At 39.9% G+C, this 18,359-nt stretch overlaps 1 protein-coding gene across 5 annotated transcripts in view; it reads right to left on the reverse strand.

Annotated features, from left to right (window-relative positions):
* Positions 1–18,359, reverse strand: part of LOC100764874 (cyclic AMP-dependent transcription factor ATF-7) — an 85,923-nt gene that overhangs the window by 20,583 nt on the left and 46,981 nt on the right. For all 5 annotated transcript variants that reach the window (XM_027396711.2, XM_027396715.2, XM_027396716.2 and 2 more), the window contains 2 exons: positions 8,222–8,318; positions 2,785–2,903 (listed from right to left, as the gene is read on the reverse strand). In XM_027396711.2, the coding sequence (XP_027252512.1) occupies positions 2,785–2,903; positions 8,222–8,318 (216 nt within the window). The remainder of the gene's footprint in view (positions 1–2,784; positions 2,904–8,221; positions 8,319–18,359) is intronic.

Below are 18,359 nucleotides of genomic sequence, written 5' to 3' on the forward strand. Positions count from 1 at the left end.
CGATATGTATTGTAAAAGATGCTTCCTGATGTTACCCCTGCCCTTAGAGGACTATTTAAATAGACCTCTCATTAAACTGGGGCCGCTCGGTCAGCTGGGAGCCCTCCTGAGATGATATGGCGTTTCCTGTCTCATCATTAGCATCGTTGGGTAATTAAACTTCCCTAGTCCACACACCTCCACTCAGAAACGGACCCGGGACTGTATGGCTGGTTCCGTCCACGGTCCTAAAGACATCAGTGCGGAACAACCTCTGAGCCATCTCTCCAGCTCCCAGTTCTCTAAATTTAACACCTTTGTTTTGTTTTGAGTCAGAGTCTCATGTATGCCAGGGTAGCTTTGAATTTGGTATAGAGCTGAGGATGACTTTGAACCTGCTCCTCTTACCTCTACCTTCTGAATGATATGACTGCAGGTGTGTGTCACCAAGCCCAGTTCATGCAGTGTTGAGGACTTGTGTGTGCTAACTAAGTACTTTACCAACTGAGACAGCCTCTAAATAAATTAAAAAAAATTTTTTTCTTTTGAAACAAGAGTTGTGTCCCACCCCCCTCCCTACCCCACACTCCCCTAAGAAAGGGTTTCTCTGTGTAGCCCTGGCTGTCCTGGAACTTGCTCTGTAGGCTAGGCCGGCCTCAAAATCACAGAGATCTGCCTGTCTCTGCTTCCCAAGTGATGGGATTAAAAGTGTGTGCCACCACTGCTTAGCTTGAAACAGAGTTTTACCAGGCAGTCTAGAACTTGTTAAGCAGCCAAACTTAAGATATTCCTGCTTCAGCTTGCTGAGTGCTGGGATTACAACTGTATACAGCCATGCCTGCCATGTAATCCTTCTTTTATACAAAAACCTTTGAAGTCTTTCAAGACTGCACTTAAAAAAATGATTTATTTATTTATTATGTATACAGTGCTCTGTCTGCATGTATCCCTACAGGCCACAAGGGGCACCAGATCTGCTCATTACAGATGGTTGTGAGCCACCATGTGGTTGCTGGGAATTGAACTCAGGACCTCTGGAAGACCAGCTAGTGTTATTAACCACTGATTCATCTCTCCAGCCCCTAAAGACTGCACTTTTTGTTCATATTAAATCTTTGTTCTAAGCAAAAACTTTCTCAATTTCTTGAAATGTTCCTAAGGTGACCTAACTTCTTTCATCATCCTGACTGATCTTTGCAAAGTAATAAGAACAACCTCATTTGATTTCAAAACAGTCTCAAACTTGTGGTTTGTAGTGATCCTCGGCCTCATGAGTGTGGCAAATGCAGTTGTGTGCCATCACACTCAGCTAAAAACATTTCTCTTTAATGCCCTAAGTCAGTGGATCTCAACTTGTGGATCATTTGAGGCTTAAACAACCGGTTCACAGGGGTTGCATATCAGATATCCTGCATATCAGATATTTCCATTACAATTCATAACAGTAGCAAAATTACAGTTATGAAGTAGTAATGAAAATAATTTTATGTTTGGGGGTCACCACAACATGAAGAACTGTATTAAAGGGTCACAGCACTAGGAAAGTTGAGAACCACTGCCCTAGGTATTTTCAAGTAGCACTAGAAAGCTACTTGAATACAAAACCACACATATGGAAACAAAACAGAGGAAATTCAACATATTTATTGGCTGGAAAATGAATAAAAATAACATAAGTGAGTTTTTAATCTCAGTACTCAGGAAGCAGAGGCACGCAAATGTCTATGAATTTGAGGCCAGCCAGGGCTACTTAGCAGTGAGATCCTGTCTCAAAAGAAGTGAATTAATTAATAATAAAAAAATAAGTAAATAAATAAAAACTGCCCAAACTGTAGGGAGAAACCCTGATTATAGGTATCACTGACCACGTCCAAGCCAATCAGTTTATAAACAGTAGTACTTGTTTTCTTATACTGAGGGTGGGGAGTGTGTGAGCTCAGGTCCTAGCATGTGTTAGCACTCTACCACTGAGCTCTATCTCTATTCTTCCCCTCCCGCAAGATAAGTGGCAAAAAAAAAATAAAATAAAATAAAAATAAAAAATAAAAGTTACCTAACAAAATCTGAGTAACTCATACTTTTGTTTGGTTGTTTGAGTTAGTGTCTCTGTAGTTCAAGCTGACCTGCAACTTACTATATAGCTCAGTCTGACCTTGAATCTTCTGTAATCCTCTGCCTCAACCTCCCAATTCATAGTCTTCACAACTTTTATTACTATTTATGTGAACAACATGTGTATATTTGTGCCACAGGAAGCCAGAAGTGTGCGTCAGATCTCCTGGAGTGGTTGTGAGTTACCAGCATGGGTGTTGGGAACTGAACTTGGGTCCTCTGTAAGAGCAACAAACACTTTTAACCACTGAGCCATCTCTCAGAAGCCCCCCCCCCATATTCTTTTAACTTTTTCCACATATTTAAAAGGGAAACAAATAGATTACTGAGGGGACTATCAGAAAACTAAATATGATCTGAGTTAAAAACCCAGCAACCACAGCTAGACCTCTACCTGATGCTGGGTGTTTGATGTGGTAGCACAGGCTTGTCAGTCCAGGCTTCAATACAATGAAGAAAGGGGATCACCATGAGCTCGAGGTTAAGCTAGGCTATCCCCATTTATGTGGTGAGACCCATTTCACCCTTGCCCCTAAAAGACCTGGATGAAGGACTAGGATTACTGAGCACTATCTGATTTTATAGAACTAATCCATGATTTGGGATTTTAACCAGACAAGCAAATAAATTATCTCAAGGCACAATGAAAATAGCCTATGTCTAACCACTACCAGTTTTTTTAGTCACACTTACCTTTTTTTCATCTTCATCTGCAGCTTTCTTAAATTCATGTTCAAAGGAACTAGCTAGTTCATTGAAGAGCCCCACCTCCTCACAGTTCTTCAGGAATCTAGTTGGAGTAGGTGTTTGATCTGTAGACATAAAAAGAAAAGAAAATGTGTTTTAGTTTTAATATAAGATTAAAACAAGAATGCACTGGGATTGTATTTTTATTCTTCTGTTTGAACATGGAAAGTCTATGCTAGGGTAAATGGGCTTTTTGGGAGTTTTAATGGATGGACGATGGTTCTAGTCTACCAGAGAGTGTCTGTATTGTGCTGTCTCAGGGCCAGCAGGGGAAGACAGAACAATGTTCTGTGTGACTAGTTACAAACCCACCTTCTCTCAGTGCTGGACTTACATCTTTCACCCCCAATGAAAACACAAACCCAATAAAACAGACCATTTATGAAAGCAAAGATTCACGAAACCTCTAGGTTTAAAAATTAGTTAAGCAATGTTTCCCTTCTAAATACACACTCTGCCAGGTCTGCAGGGAGTAGATATAAACAGATGGGTGTGCCAGACAGTGGTGGCACACGTCTTTAATCCCAGTACTTGGGAGGTAGAGGCAGCAGATCTCTGATGAAATTGAGATTAATCCAGTCTATAAGAGCTAGTTCCAGGACAGGCTTCAAAGCTACACAGAGAAACTCTGTCTCAAAAAACCAAAATAAAATAAATAAAAAATAAAAATAAAAAAAATAAAAACGAAGAAAGAAAAAAGAAACAGATGGGTGTTAAAATCTGACAGAGAGGACAAACTAAGGATCAGATTGCTCAGTTTGCTCACTCAAGCTACCTAATAAGGAATGGTGCCTGCCTTTCATCAAAGTCTGTTCCTTTCTGAAGCCATTCTAAGCAAATCTAGGGACTGGGGAACAAGACAGTAATATCATGAGTTACAAAAGGAAATTACAAACAATAGCACTTATTTCACAGAGACATGGGCCCAGAACAAATTCCGGAAATCAGGCTATTTGGTTTAGATTTGCTGGTCAAAATATCCCCACAGGGGCTGTGCAAAACTTTTTCTCAACACACTGCCTCTGCTTTTTCTTTTCTTTTTTTGGAGAAAAGCCCAGGTTATCCTGGAATTTACAGTCTTCTTGCCTCTACCTCCCAAGTGCTGGGATTACAGGAATGTGTCACAAAGACTAGCTTCATTGTTCTTAAGGAGGTATAAGAACTTTTCATAGTTCTTCATAAACTATAGGAACTTTTCAAGGAACTGAAACTTCAGATCTTAGCTTGTCTGTCTCTCCCCTGCTTTCTAAAGTTGAGTCTTGTTCCCTTGGCCACTAATTCTATTATGATGGTTTTCTTTGATGTGCTTATCACCTCAAGAATTCATCTCCTCTTCCAATCAATTAGACTGACTGATAGAATAATGTTTCAATTATATTTTAAAGGAAGATATGGGGGTTAAAATTTTTCCTTTTAGCATGATTAATTGCAAATAGTTAGGAGTGATATTCCATGGAAACATTTTTCTTTTTAAAACTTAAATAAAACCTCTTCTGAATCAAAGTGTTTAGAAAAATTACCACTACCTCCTCAAACAGTTCTAAAAGGTTCTTTGGTTGCTTTGGCTGGCTAAAGATAAAGCTGCTTGTCACACTAGGAGAGGTGGTATCATCCTCAGTAAGGGTACTCACATAAATCACAACTCAAGTGGGACAGAAGGGGCAACTAAAGATACAGTGATGACAGAAGAAGAGCTTTGAGACTTCTGGTCTGAGTCATACAAACTTCTCTTATATCGTGCTGCCCATGTTCATTTCTTTGTTTAATTTTAAAATCTCCCCTGGCCGGGTGGTGGTGTTACACACCTTTAATCCTAGCAGAGGAGGCAGAGGCAGGTGACTCAGATCTCTGAGTTTGAGGCCAGCTTGGTCTACATAGCAAGTTCCAGGACAGCCAAAGCTACACAGAGAAACCCAGTCTTAAAAAACAAACAAGCAAGCAAGCAAACAAACAACAAAATGACAAAACAAAACAAAACAAAAACAAAAACAAAAAAAAAAAAAGAAAATTTCCCCTGTACTAAACCTAATTCTTCATCTTCCAGGTGGCTCTTCCCGGTGGTTTCTAACCTTCAACTGCTTCTGGTTTCTGAACAAACAATCTGAAAATATATAAACAAATCTAGTCTGTTCTGATGATTCCCAAGTGTTTAGTGAATACTTCTGTATGTTTTAATGTTACAATCATGAACTTGGATGCAAATCTAGAAAGGAGATAAGAGTATAAGCCAAACATAAGACATGGATCTTTCTACAGAGAATTAGGAGAATGCTTTTTAGTTAAGGAAATAAAACTAATAAATGTAGATAGCACCACATTGTACAAAAATAAGTGCTATTTGAGATGCAGAATAAAGTTATTTATTATTATTATTATTATTATTATTATTATTCAAGACAGGGTTTCTCTGCGTAGCTTTGGAGCCTGTCCTGGAGCTCGCTCTGTAGACCAGGCTGGCGTCAAACTCACAGAGATCCGCCTACTTCTGCCTCTTGAGTGCTGGGATTAAAGGCATGTGCCACCAACACCTGGCGAGATGCAGAATAAAATTATTATAAAAGTAAGTACACATTAATTTCACTACTAGGGTTGTTTGGAAAGATTTCAAGCAGGACTTGAGATCCTTGGAAAATGGTTTGGAACTGTAGAGAAAAGAGAAATTTTAAGAGCTAAGAGTAATAATGCTGGTGAAGGCATAGAGAAAGGCAGGGAATGGTCATCACATACAGATTAGGAAAAAACAGTATGTTTAGGTGAAAAGATAGGCATTTTATGCATGTAACTTGCATATAAAATTGGGTAAGTACCATAGGGCTAGTATATGGAAAGTCTGAAAAGCCAGATATAAGTTAACCTTAAAGAGAAAACATAATGAGAGATTGTGACCATAAGAACAGAATAAAAAGACTAGCTTTTTAAAAGCTTGCAAGATGGAGAAGAATGAATACAAACATAACGGGATTGGTGCAAAGAAGAAGATTACTACGGTTTGAATGCCACCCAAATACCCATTAGTGAAATTCTGGCTCCCCAGTCCTTGGTGGTAAGGGACCTGTAAGAGCTAGAACCCAATGGGGTAATTTTAGGTCATTAGGAGCATTTCCTTGAAGAGAACTATGGGCTTTTGCTGTTTTTTTCTTTGGTGTCCTAGCCAGGAGGAGAATAGCTTTTTCTTCCACACATTCACCACTATAATATGACAACTGACCATGGACAGAAGCTTCCAAAACTAAGCGAAAGTAGTCCCCATCTCTCTGTCTCTCATTTTCTTTCTCTTCTTTTGTGTTTTTTTTTTTTTTTTTTTTTGAGACAGGGTTTCTCTGTGGCTTTGGAGCCTGTCCTGGAGCTCGCTCTGTAGACCAGGCTGGCCTCGAACTCACAGAGATCTACCTGCCTCTGCCTCCCGAGTGCTGGGATTAAAGGTGTGTGCCACCAATGCCTGGCTCTCTTTCTTCTTTTTGAGATCATCTGATACAGCCCAGGCTAGTCTTTAACTTGCTATGTAGCTGAGTATGGTCTAGAACTTTTTCTTGCCTCTACTCCCCAAGTGCTCAGATTACAAGCATGCACCACCACACCTTGCTCAAACTTTTTCTATTTACAAGTTGATTTTTCTCAATCTTTGTTCAGTGATAGAATGCTGTCTGTTAAATGGAAGGACTAGAACAGTGAGTAACAGAGAGGAAGGGCTGCTTTAGGAGGCATGTTCAGTCACTGCAATGAAGATCTGAATTATAGCTAACTCAAGGTATCCCAATCCAATCAAGGGGTTGGGATATTTTGGCATACCTATACTGTGTCTTTAATGGGAGATACAATCACCTGCCTACATAGGAAAGTTAAAGACCTATGCACTGGTTTTGAACACTCCAGAACTGAATGCAAGGAGTAAAAAACACTTTCTCTGTCAAACACAGTGGCTCACACTTACAATTCCAGCTTCCAGGAAGTAAATGAAGACAATTTCAAATTCCAGGTGAGCCTGGGCTCTACAGTGAGATCCAGTCTCAAAAAGGGGTGGATGGCTAGGTGACTCAGCAGTTAAGAGTGAATACTGCTCTTCAAGAAGACCCCAGTTTGGTTCCCTAAACCCATAGCAGGCAGCTCATAACCAACTGTAACTCTAGCTCCAGGGGATCTGGCTTCCACAGACACCTGCACTCATAGACACTCCCTGACCTCATAATATAAAATAAATAAAGCAGGGTGTGGTGGTGCATGCCTTTAATAGCTGCACTCAGGAGGCAGAGGCAGGTGGCTCTCTGTAAGTTCCAGGCTAACCTGGTCTACATATTGAATTCAAAGCTAGCCAAGGCTATATAGTGAGACCCTGTCTTTAAAAAAATCATTGATATTGTCCCTGCTCATATCCTTTTCCCAGGGATTACAAGTCACAAATCTATAAACTCCTAGAAAAGTGACTAGCCACACAGTAAATCAGTAGATACTCAATACATGCTGAATTAATAAGGAGTAGGAGACATAAAAGGCCAAGTCTTTTTCATCATATGCATTAACAGGGAGAGGAGGTTTTGTTTCCTTTTCCATGTCGAAAGTAACATTTTTGCAAGTAGTAATTAAAATTACAACTTAATTAGTTTATTAATTGATGTAATGACCATCAACTAAATACATTACTAATTAAATATTAAGTTAAATCTGTTTAGCGTAGGTTAAATTAGAAGCTCTTAGAGCATCCAAAGAAAAAGCCCACTCTGCACATCTATCTAGCTGTAAACTGCACAGAAGAACTACTGCAGGGCTTGGAAACAAGTGCTAAGAATGCTCTCTTGAGTATGGTGCAAACGATATTTGCAATTGGTAAGAGGTTCCAGGTTACCCAAATTGGTTTAGGAAAATCCCAATGACTAAATGTCTTCTTTGTGTTTTGGAAAAGCACCTTCAATGTTGTCTGAGTTCACAAGGGAAGTTGATTTCTGAACGGATAATCTGCTTGCTAGAGGAAAACTGATACCCAATGGAAGAGAAGTAGCCAGGCTAAAAGAGCTTTTTTGCTTTCTTTTGTTCACCTCTTCTACAGTGGGTAAGAAGAAATGTCAACAGTATTTTTTTGTTTGTAGCTCTTCCAAAATCTTAATAAATAGAAGGCAAGGAGAGAATAGACTGAAAAAAGTGGAGACAAGATCTCACAACACCTGTCTTCAGAAGCTACAGAAGTAGCTACAAGTACACTATTAAAAATAGAATGGAGGTGCAGTAGGAACCAGGGGTCTGTTAGTTCTGCCTATTCTTGATTAAATGCAGATCACAAAAGGGGTCTTGACAGGAGAAAGGGGTGCAGCTCCCAGGACATCTGCGTCCTGGAGTTAATCTTAACTGCTTGGTGATAGCAAAGATTGTGACTTTCAGGGGCAGCAAATACCTGCAATGATGACGGAGTCAGTTCGGGCTGGGCCAAATTTCAATGTCATCTCATGCTTGTGTTTATGAACTGCCAGGTGGTCCTCATTTGTAAATCTCTGAAATGAAACAGAAATGGAGATGTGAAGAAAGGAAGGGAAAAAACAATAACAACAAAAAACCAAACCAACCCTTCTTCCATTCAGTGCTCTTTCAAAAGGACCTACCAAACAGAAACATGTTACAATGACACTGTTCCCTGGAAAGAGGGAATGGAAAAATAAAAGAAGAAAAATGATGAAAATGATAGAAAAGATGAAAAATAATGGCAATGAAGGCAGGGAAGAGAGAAGAGAGAGACCACAGCACCAACTGTTTTGTATCATTAGGTACAAACTAGGGGAGTGGACAGATTGTTGTTGCTAAGGTACAGTCTAGGCATAAAAAAACATTAAGGTAAACTTGTGAATAAGAGCAAAACAACTTTTAATATTAACAATAAAGAGAAAATAAGAGAAAGACTGGGAATTCAGTGGTCATCACAAAAACAGGAAATTTCAGAACTCTCTGTGGTGGGGCTGAATTGGAGTATTTTATGAGCAGACTAACAGGGAGATAAATTATGCAGGATTAGGAGAACCATTTAACTTCCTGGCCCCCACAGTGCTGCAGCAGGCGCCTTTGCGGCTATTTGGCTCACAGTTTTAATGAGCCAGGATGGAACTGTGGATGACAGAGGCCCAATGGCCAGCAATAATGGCACACACCAGCCCCATTGGCCAAATGCTGTCTTCCTTCATCAGGCAGTCTGCCTAGGCTCCAGCAGCCATAAAGGGGCCAGTACAATGCTGGCTGTATAATGACAAAATAAAAGTGCAAGCAAAAAAAAAAAAAAAAAAAAAAAAAAAGGTAGAGAGGAGCCTGTAGGCAGGATGAGAGAAAAGGAGACATTACAGACTCTTGTGTAGAGGTTTCAGTGAAAGAACAAGAAAGAGGTAAGGCAAAGTCTACCCCAGTTTATGACTAAAACAAGGTTACTGGACAATAATTTATGTTGCTACTCCTTTAAAAGGAGGAGGTGAAAGGAACAGATGAATAGCAGTAATTCAAAGTCCCTTTGAGGCCACTGGCCCTGTTCTTTCATTTGAAAATCCATGCCACAGAAACGGCTGGACGATGCAGGTTTACACAGCCCCTTAGCATAAAGGCTCTGAAACATGGTTCTAGTTGTCTTGTTTCTAAAAACAATGATTGCTTAGTCTCTTGTTTTTACCTTTTTCATTAGACATATAACTTACCACTAAATAGCATACCTATAGCCCTTTTCACATGGCCCTTTACAAAACAAACACAAAGGAATTGGTCCCATCCTAGCTCCCATATGGTCAGGTAACATCATCAAACTGGTCTTGTCTCCCTCATTTTACCCAAATTTTAAAGCTTTTTAAAATTTTATTTGTATGGCTGTATTTTGTTTTTGTATTCAGGTGTGTATATCATGCGTATGCCTGGTATCCACAGAAGTCAGAAGAAGGTAAAAAGGGCATTAAGAGTGTCAGATGTGCTGGAACTGGAGTTACAGACAGTTGTGAGCTGCCATGGGAATGCTGAGAATTGAACTGGAGTCCTCTGGAAAAACAGCCAGTGCTCTTAACCTCGGAGCCTGCCTCTTTACCCAATTTATACCTAAACTCAGCATTAAGACCTAAGATCCTTTCCAGTAAAGCAAACAGGCCTGAGGAGCATGGTTCAAGTAAGAGATCTAGGACAAAATGGACACAGAAAGTTCCCTAAAGAAGCTCTGTGCACCAGCTTTTTCAAATATAGATTTACCCCTAAGGGATAGGGTAGGTGAGAAATAGTCTGTTAACTGGGTTAAAAAAAGTCACTGTAAGGATCTGGATCTGCCATGTATTTGAAAAAGAAAAGCAGTCAAACTTAGTTGGCAATGGAGACAGCAACATTCTTCTATGATGGATATGACGAATAACATTAAATAGGCTTATAGGTTCTAGTAATGTTCTACTATAATAATCATTCTTGTCCTGGCACTCGCTCTGGAGACCAGGCTGGCCTCAAATTCACAGAGATCCACCTGCCTCTGCTGCCTCCCTATAATAATCATTTTAAAAGTATTTTTATAAGCTGGGTGTGGTGGTGCACACTTTTGATCACAGCACTCAGGAGGCAATAGAGGCAAACATATCTCTGTGAGATGGAAGTCAGTTTGGTCTTCATGCAAGTTGTAGGCCAGCTAGTGAGACCCTGTCCAAAAAAAAAAAAAAAAAAAAAAAAAAAAAAAAAAAAAAAAAGGAAATTTCACGTAGTCTACTTGAAAAAAAATTGCACAGTGTTCTAGAACCTGGAGGGGCAGTTTTTTTTTTTTTTAAAGATTTATTTATTATGTATATAGTGTTCTGCCTACATGCATTCCAATATACCAACAGAGGCCATCAGACCTCATTATAGATGGTTGTGAGCCACCATCTGGTTGCTGGAAATGGAACTCAGGACCTCTGGAAGACTGCTCTTAACCTCTGAGCCATCTTTTTTTTTTCCCCCCAAGACAGGGTTTCTCTGTGGCTTTGGAGGCTGTCCTGGCACTCACTCTGGAGACCAGGCTGGCCTCGAACTCACAGAGATCCGCCTGCCTCTGCCTCCTAAGTGCTGGGATTATAGAAGAGTAACTCTTAACTAAGCAGTCCTCTTCTATTAGAAATCCTCTTCCTTTCACTCCAAAGAAGTTGAGAGAGCCCGGTGGTGATGGCACATGCTTTTAATCCTAGCATTTGGAAGGCAGAGGCAGGCGGATCTCTGTGAGTGGTCTACAAGAGCCAGTTCCAGGACAGCCTCCAAAGCCACAGAGAACCCCTATCTGGAAAAAACAAAACAAAACAAAACAAAAACAAAAACAAACAACAACAAAAAGATTTTAAATTTCTTTCAGATTTTGTTTTGGCTTAAGATTTTTCAGTTCTCTCTCATACCCTCCCTTGCTTCTCCTACCTGTGTGTGTGTGTGTGTGTGTGTGTGTGTGTTGGACTGGAGATAAAACTCAGAGCCTTGTGTAAGCTAGGAAAAGGACTTTAAAGTACTATACACTCCTCTATGTATTTTATACTATGAATGTAAAAACATTACTTTGAGCTCAGTGTGGCGGTGTTTGAGTTTAGTATTAGCACTTCAGAGGCAAAGGCAGACATATTGGTATGAGTTCAAGGCCAGCTTGGTCTACATAGTGAGACACCATCTTGAAAAAAGCAAAAACAAACAAACATTATTCTGTGCATAGTTTGGATATGAAATATCTCTCTAGCAGGCTCATAAATGCAGTAAAGGAAGAGGCTCTGACTTAATCAGTGAATTAATCCACTGACGGATTCATAATTTGATGGCATTTCTGGGAAGTGACTGAAACTATCAGCAGTAAGGCTTCATTGGAGAAAGGAATCATGTCACTGGACTCTATTTTGTCACACACCTCTGTCTTTCTGTCTCCCAGCAATGGTTGAGGAGAACAGCTTTACCCTATGGTGCCCTTCACCATGTCTTCTCCGATATGATGCTCTACCTCACTGTAGATGCACAGTGATGGGATCAGCTGACCAAGGACTGGAACTTCTGACACTGCAAGCCAAAACAGATCCCCCTGCTATGATGAAAACACTTAACTTACAGACCCTGAGAGAGGGTTTGTGGCCTTCACCAAACTACTGAAAGAGTTAAAAAAAAAAAAAAAAAAAAGCAAAACCCCATGACATAACAAAATATAGTACAATTCAGGAAGAGGAATCTACAGGGTTAATTTTAAGAAGCAGGGAACTAGCCTGGTCTTGACTCTGATTACCTACCTTCTGCCTTCTGCTGTTTCTGATATAGTTGTTGTCAATTATGGTAAGGACAGAGCAGCAGCTCACTGAAGCTTCTTGAAAGTGAGAGTCAATCTGGCCATTGTTTTAATTTTTTTTTTTTTTTTTTTTTGAGACAGGTTCTCAGTGTGTACTTCTGGCTGCCCTGGAACTTGTGATGAGACCAGGTTGGCCTCCATCTCGTGGAGACTGCCTGCCTTTGTCTTCCCAGCACTGGGATTAAAGGCATGTGCCACTACTGCCTGGCCTGGATACTATTTTAAATATTCCTTAGTTGAGCACAGTGGTGCAAGCCTTTAATCCCTGCATCTGGGAATCAAAGGAGAATGGATCCCTGTGAGTCTGAATCCAGCCTGGCCTACTTATCAAGTTCCAGGCCAGCTGGGGCTGCATAGTGAAAGCCTGTCTAAATCATCATCATCATCATCCTTTTATCTTCTCTCATTTCTAATTACTTACTTTTCATGCATGTGGGTATTTTGCCTGCATGTTTGTCTGTGCACCATATGCATGGGTGATGCCTGCAGAGGCCAGAAAGTGGCGTTATATACCCTGGTACTGAAACTACAGATGGCTGTAAACAGCCATGTTGAGTTCTGGGAACTGAACCTGAGTCCTCTGCAAGAGCAGCCAGTGCTCTTAACAAATGAGCCATCTTTCCAGGCCCTTTCATTTTTCCAGAAAGTTTAAATTTTTTTTATTTTTATGTGCATGAGTGTTTGGCTACATGCATGTATGTTTATCACGTGTGTCTTTGGTATTCCTGGAGGCCAGAAGAGGGCTTTGGATACCCTGGAATTGGAGTTATAGATGGCTGTGAACTGCCACATGAGTGTTGGGAACGGAAATCCTCTGCAAGAGCAGCCAGTGTTCTTAACCACTGGAACTTTTCTCCAGCCCTATTTCCTTTCATATATTAGAAGCTAATACTTTAGTAATTCTTTAGGCCACAGGCTAGAGGATATAGCTTTGTGGTAGAGCATCTGCCTAGCATGCATGAGTCCCTGGATTTTCTTCACCACTGGAAAAAAATTTTTTTTAGATTAGTCTGTCAACCAAGGCCTACCCCCTGTTCCAGGGATTTAATTCTAAACTTCAAGCTTTGGAAATAATCTTTCTAAAAGCAATTTCTCAAATAGAATAGTAAAAATTATTGAGTGATAAAAAAAAATCTGGGATTAATAAGAATGTTCATTTTTCCATTGAATTTAAAATGAGTTGGGAGTTCCCCAAAAGATTTTCTTTTAAAATTATTTAAACATCTACTCCCTATTACTATTGTTAATATTCTTAGTAGCCTTCCTTTGTTCTTTTGATTAAAGTTTCAGTAAATAGCCACTCAGGAAACAATCTGACTGTAGGATAATTATTCTCAATAAATGTACAAATATAAACACCTTCTAGATAGCAGAGAACCAATATTGTTCAAAACAGGGTCTGAAGAATTTGAGTCATGCTGGCTTAGGAAGGCAATTTATTTGCTTAGTATATTATCTGTGTGCAAGTACAGACTTAAGTCTTGCCTGCTCAAGTAAATGAATGCAAATAGTTTTTTGGTAAAAACAATGGGGCATCATATGCTAATTTGCACCCCATCCAGAGACCAAGATCCTTTAGATCTGAGCTGTACTACGCAATAGTACATTTTCTTTTTCTTCTTCCCTCCCTCCCTCCCTCTCTCTCTCTCTCTTCCTTTAAAGAAAGCGTCTCATTGTGTAGCACAGGCTGACTTCAAATTTCCAAGCCCTTTGCCTCAGTATCCTGAGTTCTGGGATCACAAGTGTATGCTTGGCTTTGCAATAATCTGAATCAAATGCATTGTTACTCAATTTATAATACCAAAGAAATACACAGTATTGTGATTCTATATTGGTTACATGTGTAAGTTACAGGGTCCTCTGCAACAGCAGTATGCACTCTTAACCTCTACAGTTCTTGATTACATGTTGAAATTATACTCCTTTTAAGGTTTTTTGTTTTGTTTTGTTTTTCGAGACAGGGTTTCTCTGTGTAGCTTTGGAGGCTGTCCTGGAACTCGCTCTGTAGACCACGCTGGTCTTGAACTCACAGAGATCCGCCTGCCTCTGCCTCCCGAGTGCTGGGATTAAAGGCGTGTGCCACCACCACCCGGCTCTTTTCAGTTTTTAAAGACTGTATTTATTCTTATTTTATGTCTATAGGTATTTTGCCTGTATATATGTATGTCTGTGCATCATATGCGTGCAGTGCCCTCGGAGGCCAGAAGAAGGCATCAGATCCTCTAGAATGGGAGTTACAGATGGTTGTTACTGGTTATGACCCGCCATGTGGGTACTAGGAATTCAACCCAGGTCCCCTAGAAGAACAGCCAATGGTCTTAACTATGGAGTTATCTCTTCAGTTCCTGAAATGATACTCTTTTGAATATAATGGGTTAAGAGACTACATTAAAATTAATTTATTTTACTTTTAACATTGCCAGTAGGACACTTAAAATTACATGTGTGAATTGCTTTTGTGGTTTGCCTTGCAATTTTTTCTTTAAAAAATATATACATTTATTTTTAACTATGTATATGTGTGTATGCCTGTGTGTGAGTATGTGTATGTGAGTGCAGGTGGTTGTGGAAGCCAGAAGCCTTGGATCCTTCCTGAAGCTGGAGTTACAGGTGGTTGGGATCTGGCTGAAGTGGGTCCTGGGAACCAAACTAGGAACCTCTACAAGAGCAGCATGTGATCTTCACTGCTAAGTCATCATTTATATGTATGATTTAGATAATATACCCAAAGACACCATGGCAAGATGGCATACTCCTGTAGTCCCAGCTAGTAGGGAGGCTGTAGTAGAGGACGGCATGAGACCAGGATCTGATGCTGGTCCAGGCAGCACAAGTGAAAACCCTTGCACACACTAGACCATGGCTTCAACCCCTAGCACTGCAAAAACCAATGAATCAACCAACCAACAGAATTCTAATCATACACCAGTCTTCACTCTTTCCTTTTAAAGCTGTTTTCTTTAAATGCAGCTCATATATGACAGTGCTTCTCTACCATTGACAACTAATTATATTTCCTAGAAAAAACATTTAGTAATGTTTGGAGATATTTTTGCTTGTCACAATTGATGGCATGAAATTAGCTCTAGAGGGTAAAGGCCTGGGATGTTGATAAATATTGTATGCTATACAGGACAGCATCCTCCAAAAATTATCTAGCTTCAGATGTCTTGTGTCTCTGTTAAGAAATTCTAGGGCTAGTCAGGCCATAGTGGTGTACACCTTTGATCCCAGCACTCAGGAGGCAGAGGCAGGTGGGATCTCTGTGAGTTTGAGGCCGGCTTGGTCTACACAAAGAGTTTCAGGATAGCCAGAGCTACACAGAGAAATCCTGTCTTGAAAAAACAAAAACAAAAAAAGAGAAAGAAACAAAGGAATTCTAGGACTGAAGAGTTGGCTCAGTGGTTAAGAGCACTTGTTCTTGCAAAGGACCTGGGTTGAGTCTCAGCACCCACATGGAGGTTTACCATCTCCTCAGGCACCAAGGCATGTATGTGGTACACTGATACATATGAGGCAAAACACTCATACACATAAAATAATTAGTTAAAAATTTCTACTCCAGAGTAATAAAGAGAGGAAGAAGAAAAAAGGCTATTTTTAAGTTTGTCTTGACAAACTGTCAACATAGGTTTTTGTATATGAAACTTAGGAAAAAATTATATGCAAAAACCTCCCAAATTAATGTTGTAATCTTCAAACACTTACGGCAGGGAAACCGGCAAGATGGATACAGAAGGAATAGTAATTAGGAAATCAGATTAAATGGGATTCTCATTGTTGACCTTGTTAGTAACAACAAAAAGTGAGTCAAAACAATTTTGGCTGCTTTTGATTTTTTCCTTCTCTAATGGATTAAAAAAAAAACACACACAGCAAAAGGGAAGGTTTTTTCTTTTTCTTTTTCAGTTTATGGAATATTGTGGATGAAAAGATGATCCACAGTGTTTAAGGGTACTTGTTGCTCTTGGAGAGGACCCAGGTTCAGTTCCTACTACCCACATGTTGGATCCTAACCATCCATAACTCCTCGTCTAACCTCTGCAAGCACCAGGCAGGCACAAGGTGCACATATACACATGTCAGAAAAACATTCATGCACATAAAATAAAATATATAAATTCTAATTTTACAAAAGACTACTATTAAAAATAATAGGCATAAAATGCAAGGTGGCCAGTCTTAAAACTGATAGTAGACACAGAATGAATAGACAAGGAAAATAGTTTCTTCCTTTTTTTTTTTTCTTTCCTTTTTCTTTTCTTGAAACAAGAACTAAGTAGCTCAGGCTGACTTTGAACTCGTGACCTTTTTGTCTTAGCATTCTGAATCCTGGAACTGTAGGTGTGTGCCACTACACCTTGTTGGATCCCCCACCCCCTTTTGAGACAGTGTCTCGTTCTTTAGATCAGGCTGGTCATGAACTATGTAGCTAAGGCTGGCCTTGAACTAGTGGCAATCATCATGCCTCAGCTTCCAAAGTACTGGAACTACAAGCTTACACCACCTAATAGGGTGGCTGGTTTCTGTTTTGTTTTGAGACAGGGTCTCTCTACACAGCCCTGAATATCCTGACATTTGCTCTATACATCAATATATCAGGTTGGCCTTGAACCTGTAGAGATTTGCCTGCCTCTGTCTCCCAAGTGCTGGAATTAAGCATGTATGCCACTATGCCCAAACCATATCTGACTGTTGTTCTTTTCTTTAAAGGGGGAAAAAAAAGTGTGTGTTCAGAAGAAAGCACTAGATTTCTTGAAGCTGGAATTACAAGTGATTATGAATTGTCCAATAACGGATTCTAAGAACTAAACTCTGGCCTTCTAGGAGAACAGGTAACTGCTGAACCATTTCTCCAGTCCTGTCTTTTTGTTTTTGTTTTTTGAGACAGGATTTCTTTGTGTAACAGCCCTAGCTGTCATGGAACTAGTGCTGTATACCAGCCTGGCCTTGAACTTACTGTGCCTCCTGAGTGCTGGGATTAATGATATGTGCCGCCACTGCCCAACTAAAAAGCACTTTCTTTTATTTTTGGTTGTGAGCCTGGCCTTTAATGGCTGAGCCATCTCTCCAGCCCCAGAAGCACTTTCTTAATGAGCTACATTAAGAAAGCCCTACATTATCTGGCTGGTTGTGTCTTGTATGTTCTTTATTAAGCTCCACAGCCTTCTTGGAAACTATGCTTAAGAATTAGTAAAGACAGATCTGTTATCTATTCTTAGATGGTAGTAGTTATATGTAAAGATGGATTAAATACTCAACCAAGTTTTTTTTTTTTTTTTTTTTTTTAAGACAGAGTTTCTCTGTATTGTTTTGGAGCCTTTCCTGGCACTCGCTCTATAGACCAGGCTGGCCTCGAACCCACAGAGATCCGCCTGCCTCTGCCTCCCAAGTGCTGGGATTAAAGGAGTTTGCCACCAACGCCTGGCTCTTAATTTCTAATCTTTAAGACTTTATTATTATTATTAGTGGTGGTGGGGCATTGTGCTATGGCAGATTTGTGGAGGTCAGAGAACAGTTTGTAGAGTCAGTTTTCTCCATCTACTTTTAAATGGGTTCCAGGGATCCAGGTGTGAACAGAAAACGCTTTCAATTGATAAACCATCTTGCCAGCCCCTTTTGCTTTTTAGTTAGGTTCCAATAAATTGTCCAGGCTAGTCCTGAATTGCTCTGTAATCCAGACTAAAACTGGTAATCCTCCTGCCTCTACCTCTTGAATAATAGATGGGGTTGTAGCCTTTGACACCAGACCTACACTATGCCTTATTCTGGAAGAGCAGACTGAAGGGAGAGGACAATCACAGCTCTTTTGTAATTAGGAAATTTTTTGAACCCTGAATACATAAACCATCACGGATAATACAATGAATTAAGTTTCATTTGTAATGATCTGAAAAATCACTTGTACTAAAATCTAACTATCTCTTTCTCTGAAGTTTCTAGGTTTGGTGGTACTAAATGGACAGAAGAGCTCTATTTTATTACAGTATCTTCAAATGGGAACATTTTGGTAAAAGAAAGTGGTAAGAAAATCTATGGAAACCCTGAGAAACTGGAGAGCAAGCACTGAGCAGAAGGCACACTGCTCTTTTTTAGAGCATGATTTTGACAGGGCTTCTCATCCTTGCTGAAGTGCTTCGTATCCCAATGCATATGGCCAGTTTGTGAAAACATGGAAAGGAAGGGAAAGGAAGTGACTGAATACATACACATACAGACACCTTGAAGCCAGGATGGCTTTCATTTTCACCTC

The sequence above is a fragment of the Cricetulus griseus genome, chromosome 2, assembly GCF_003668045.3.
Source record: "Cricetulus griseus strain 17A/GY chromosome 2, alternate assembly CriGri-PICRH-1.0, whole genome shotgun sequence".
Taxonomy (NCBI): Eukaryota; Metazoa; Chordata; class Mammalia; order Rodentia; family Cricetidae; genus Cricetulus; species Cricetulus griseus.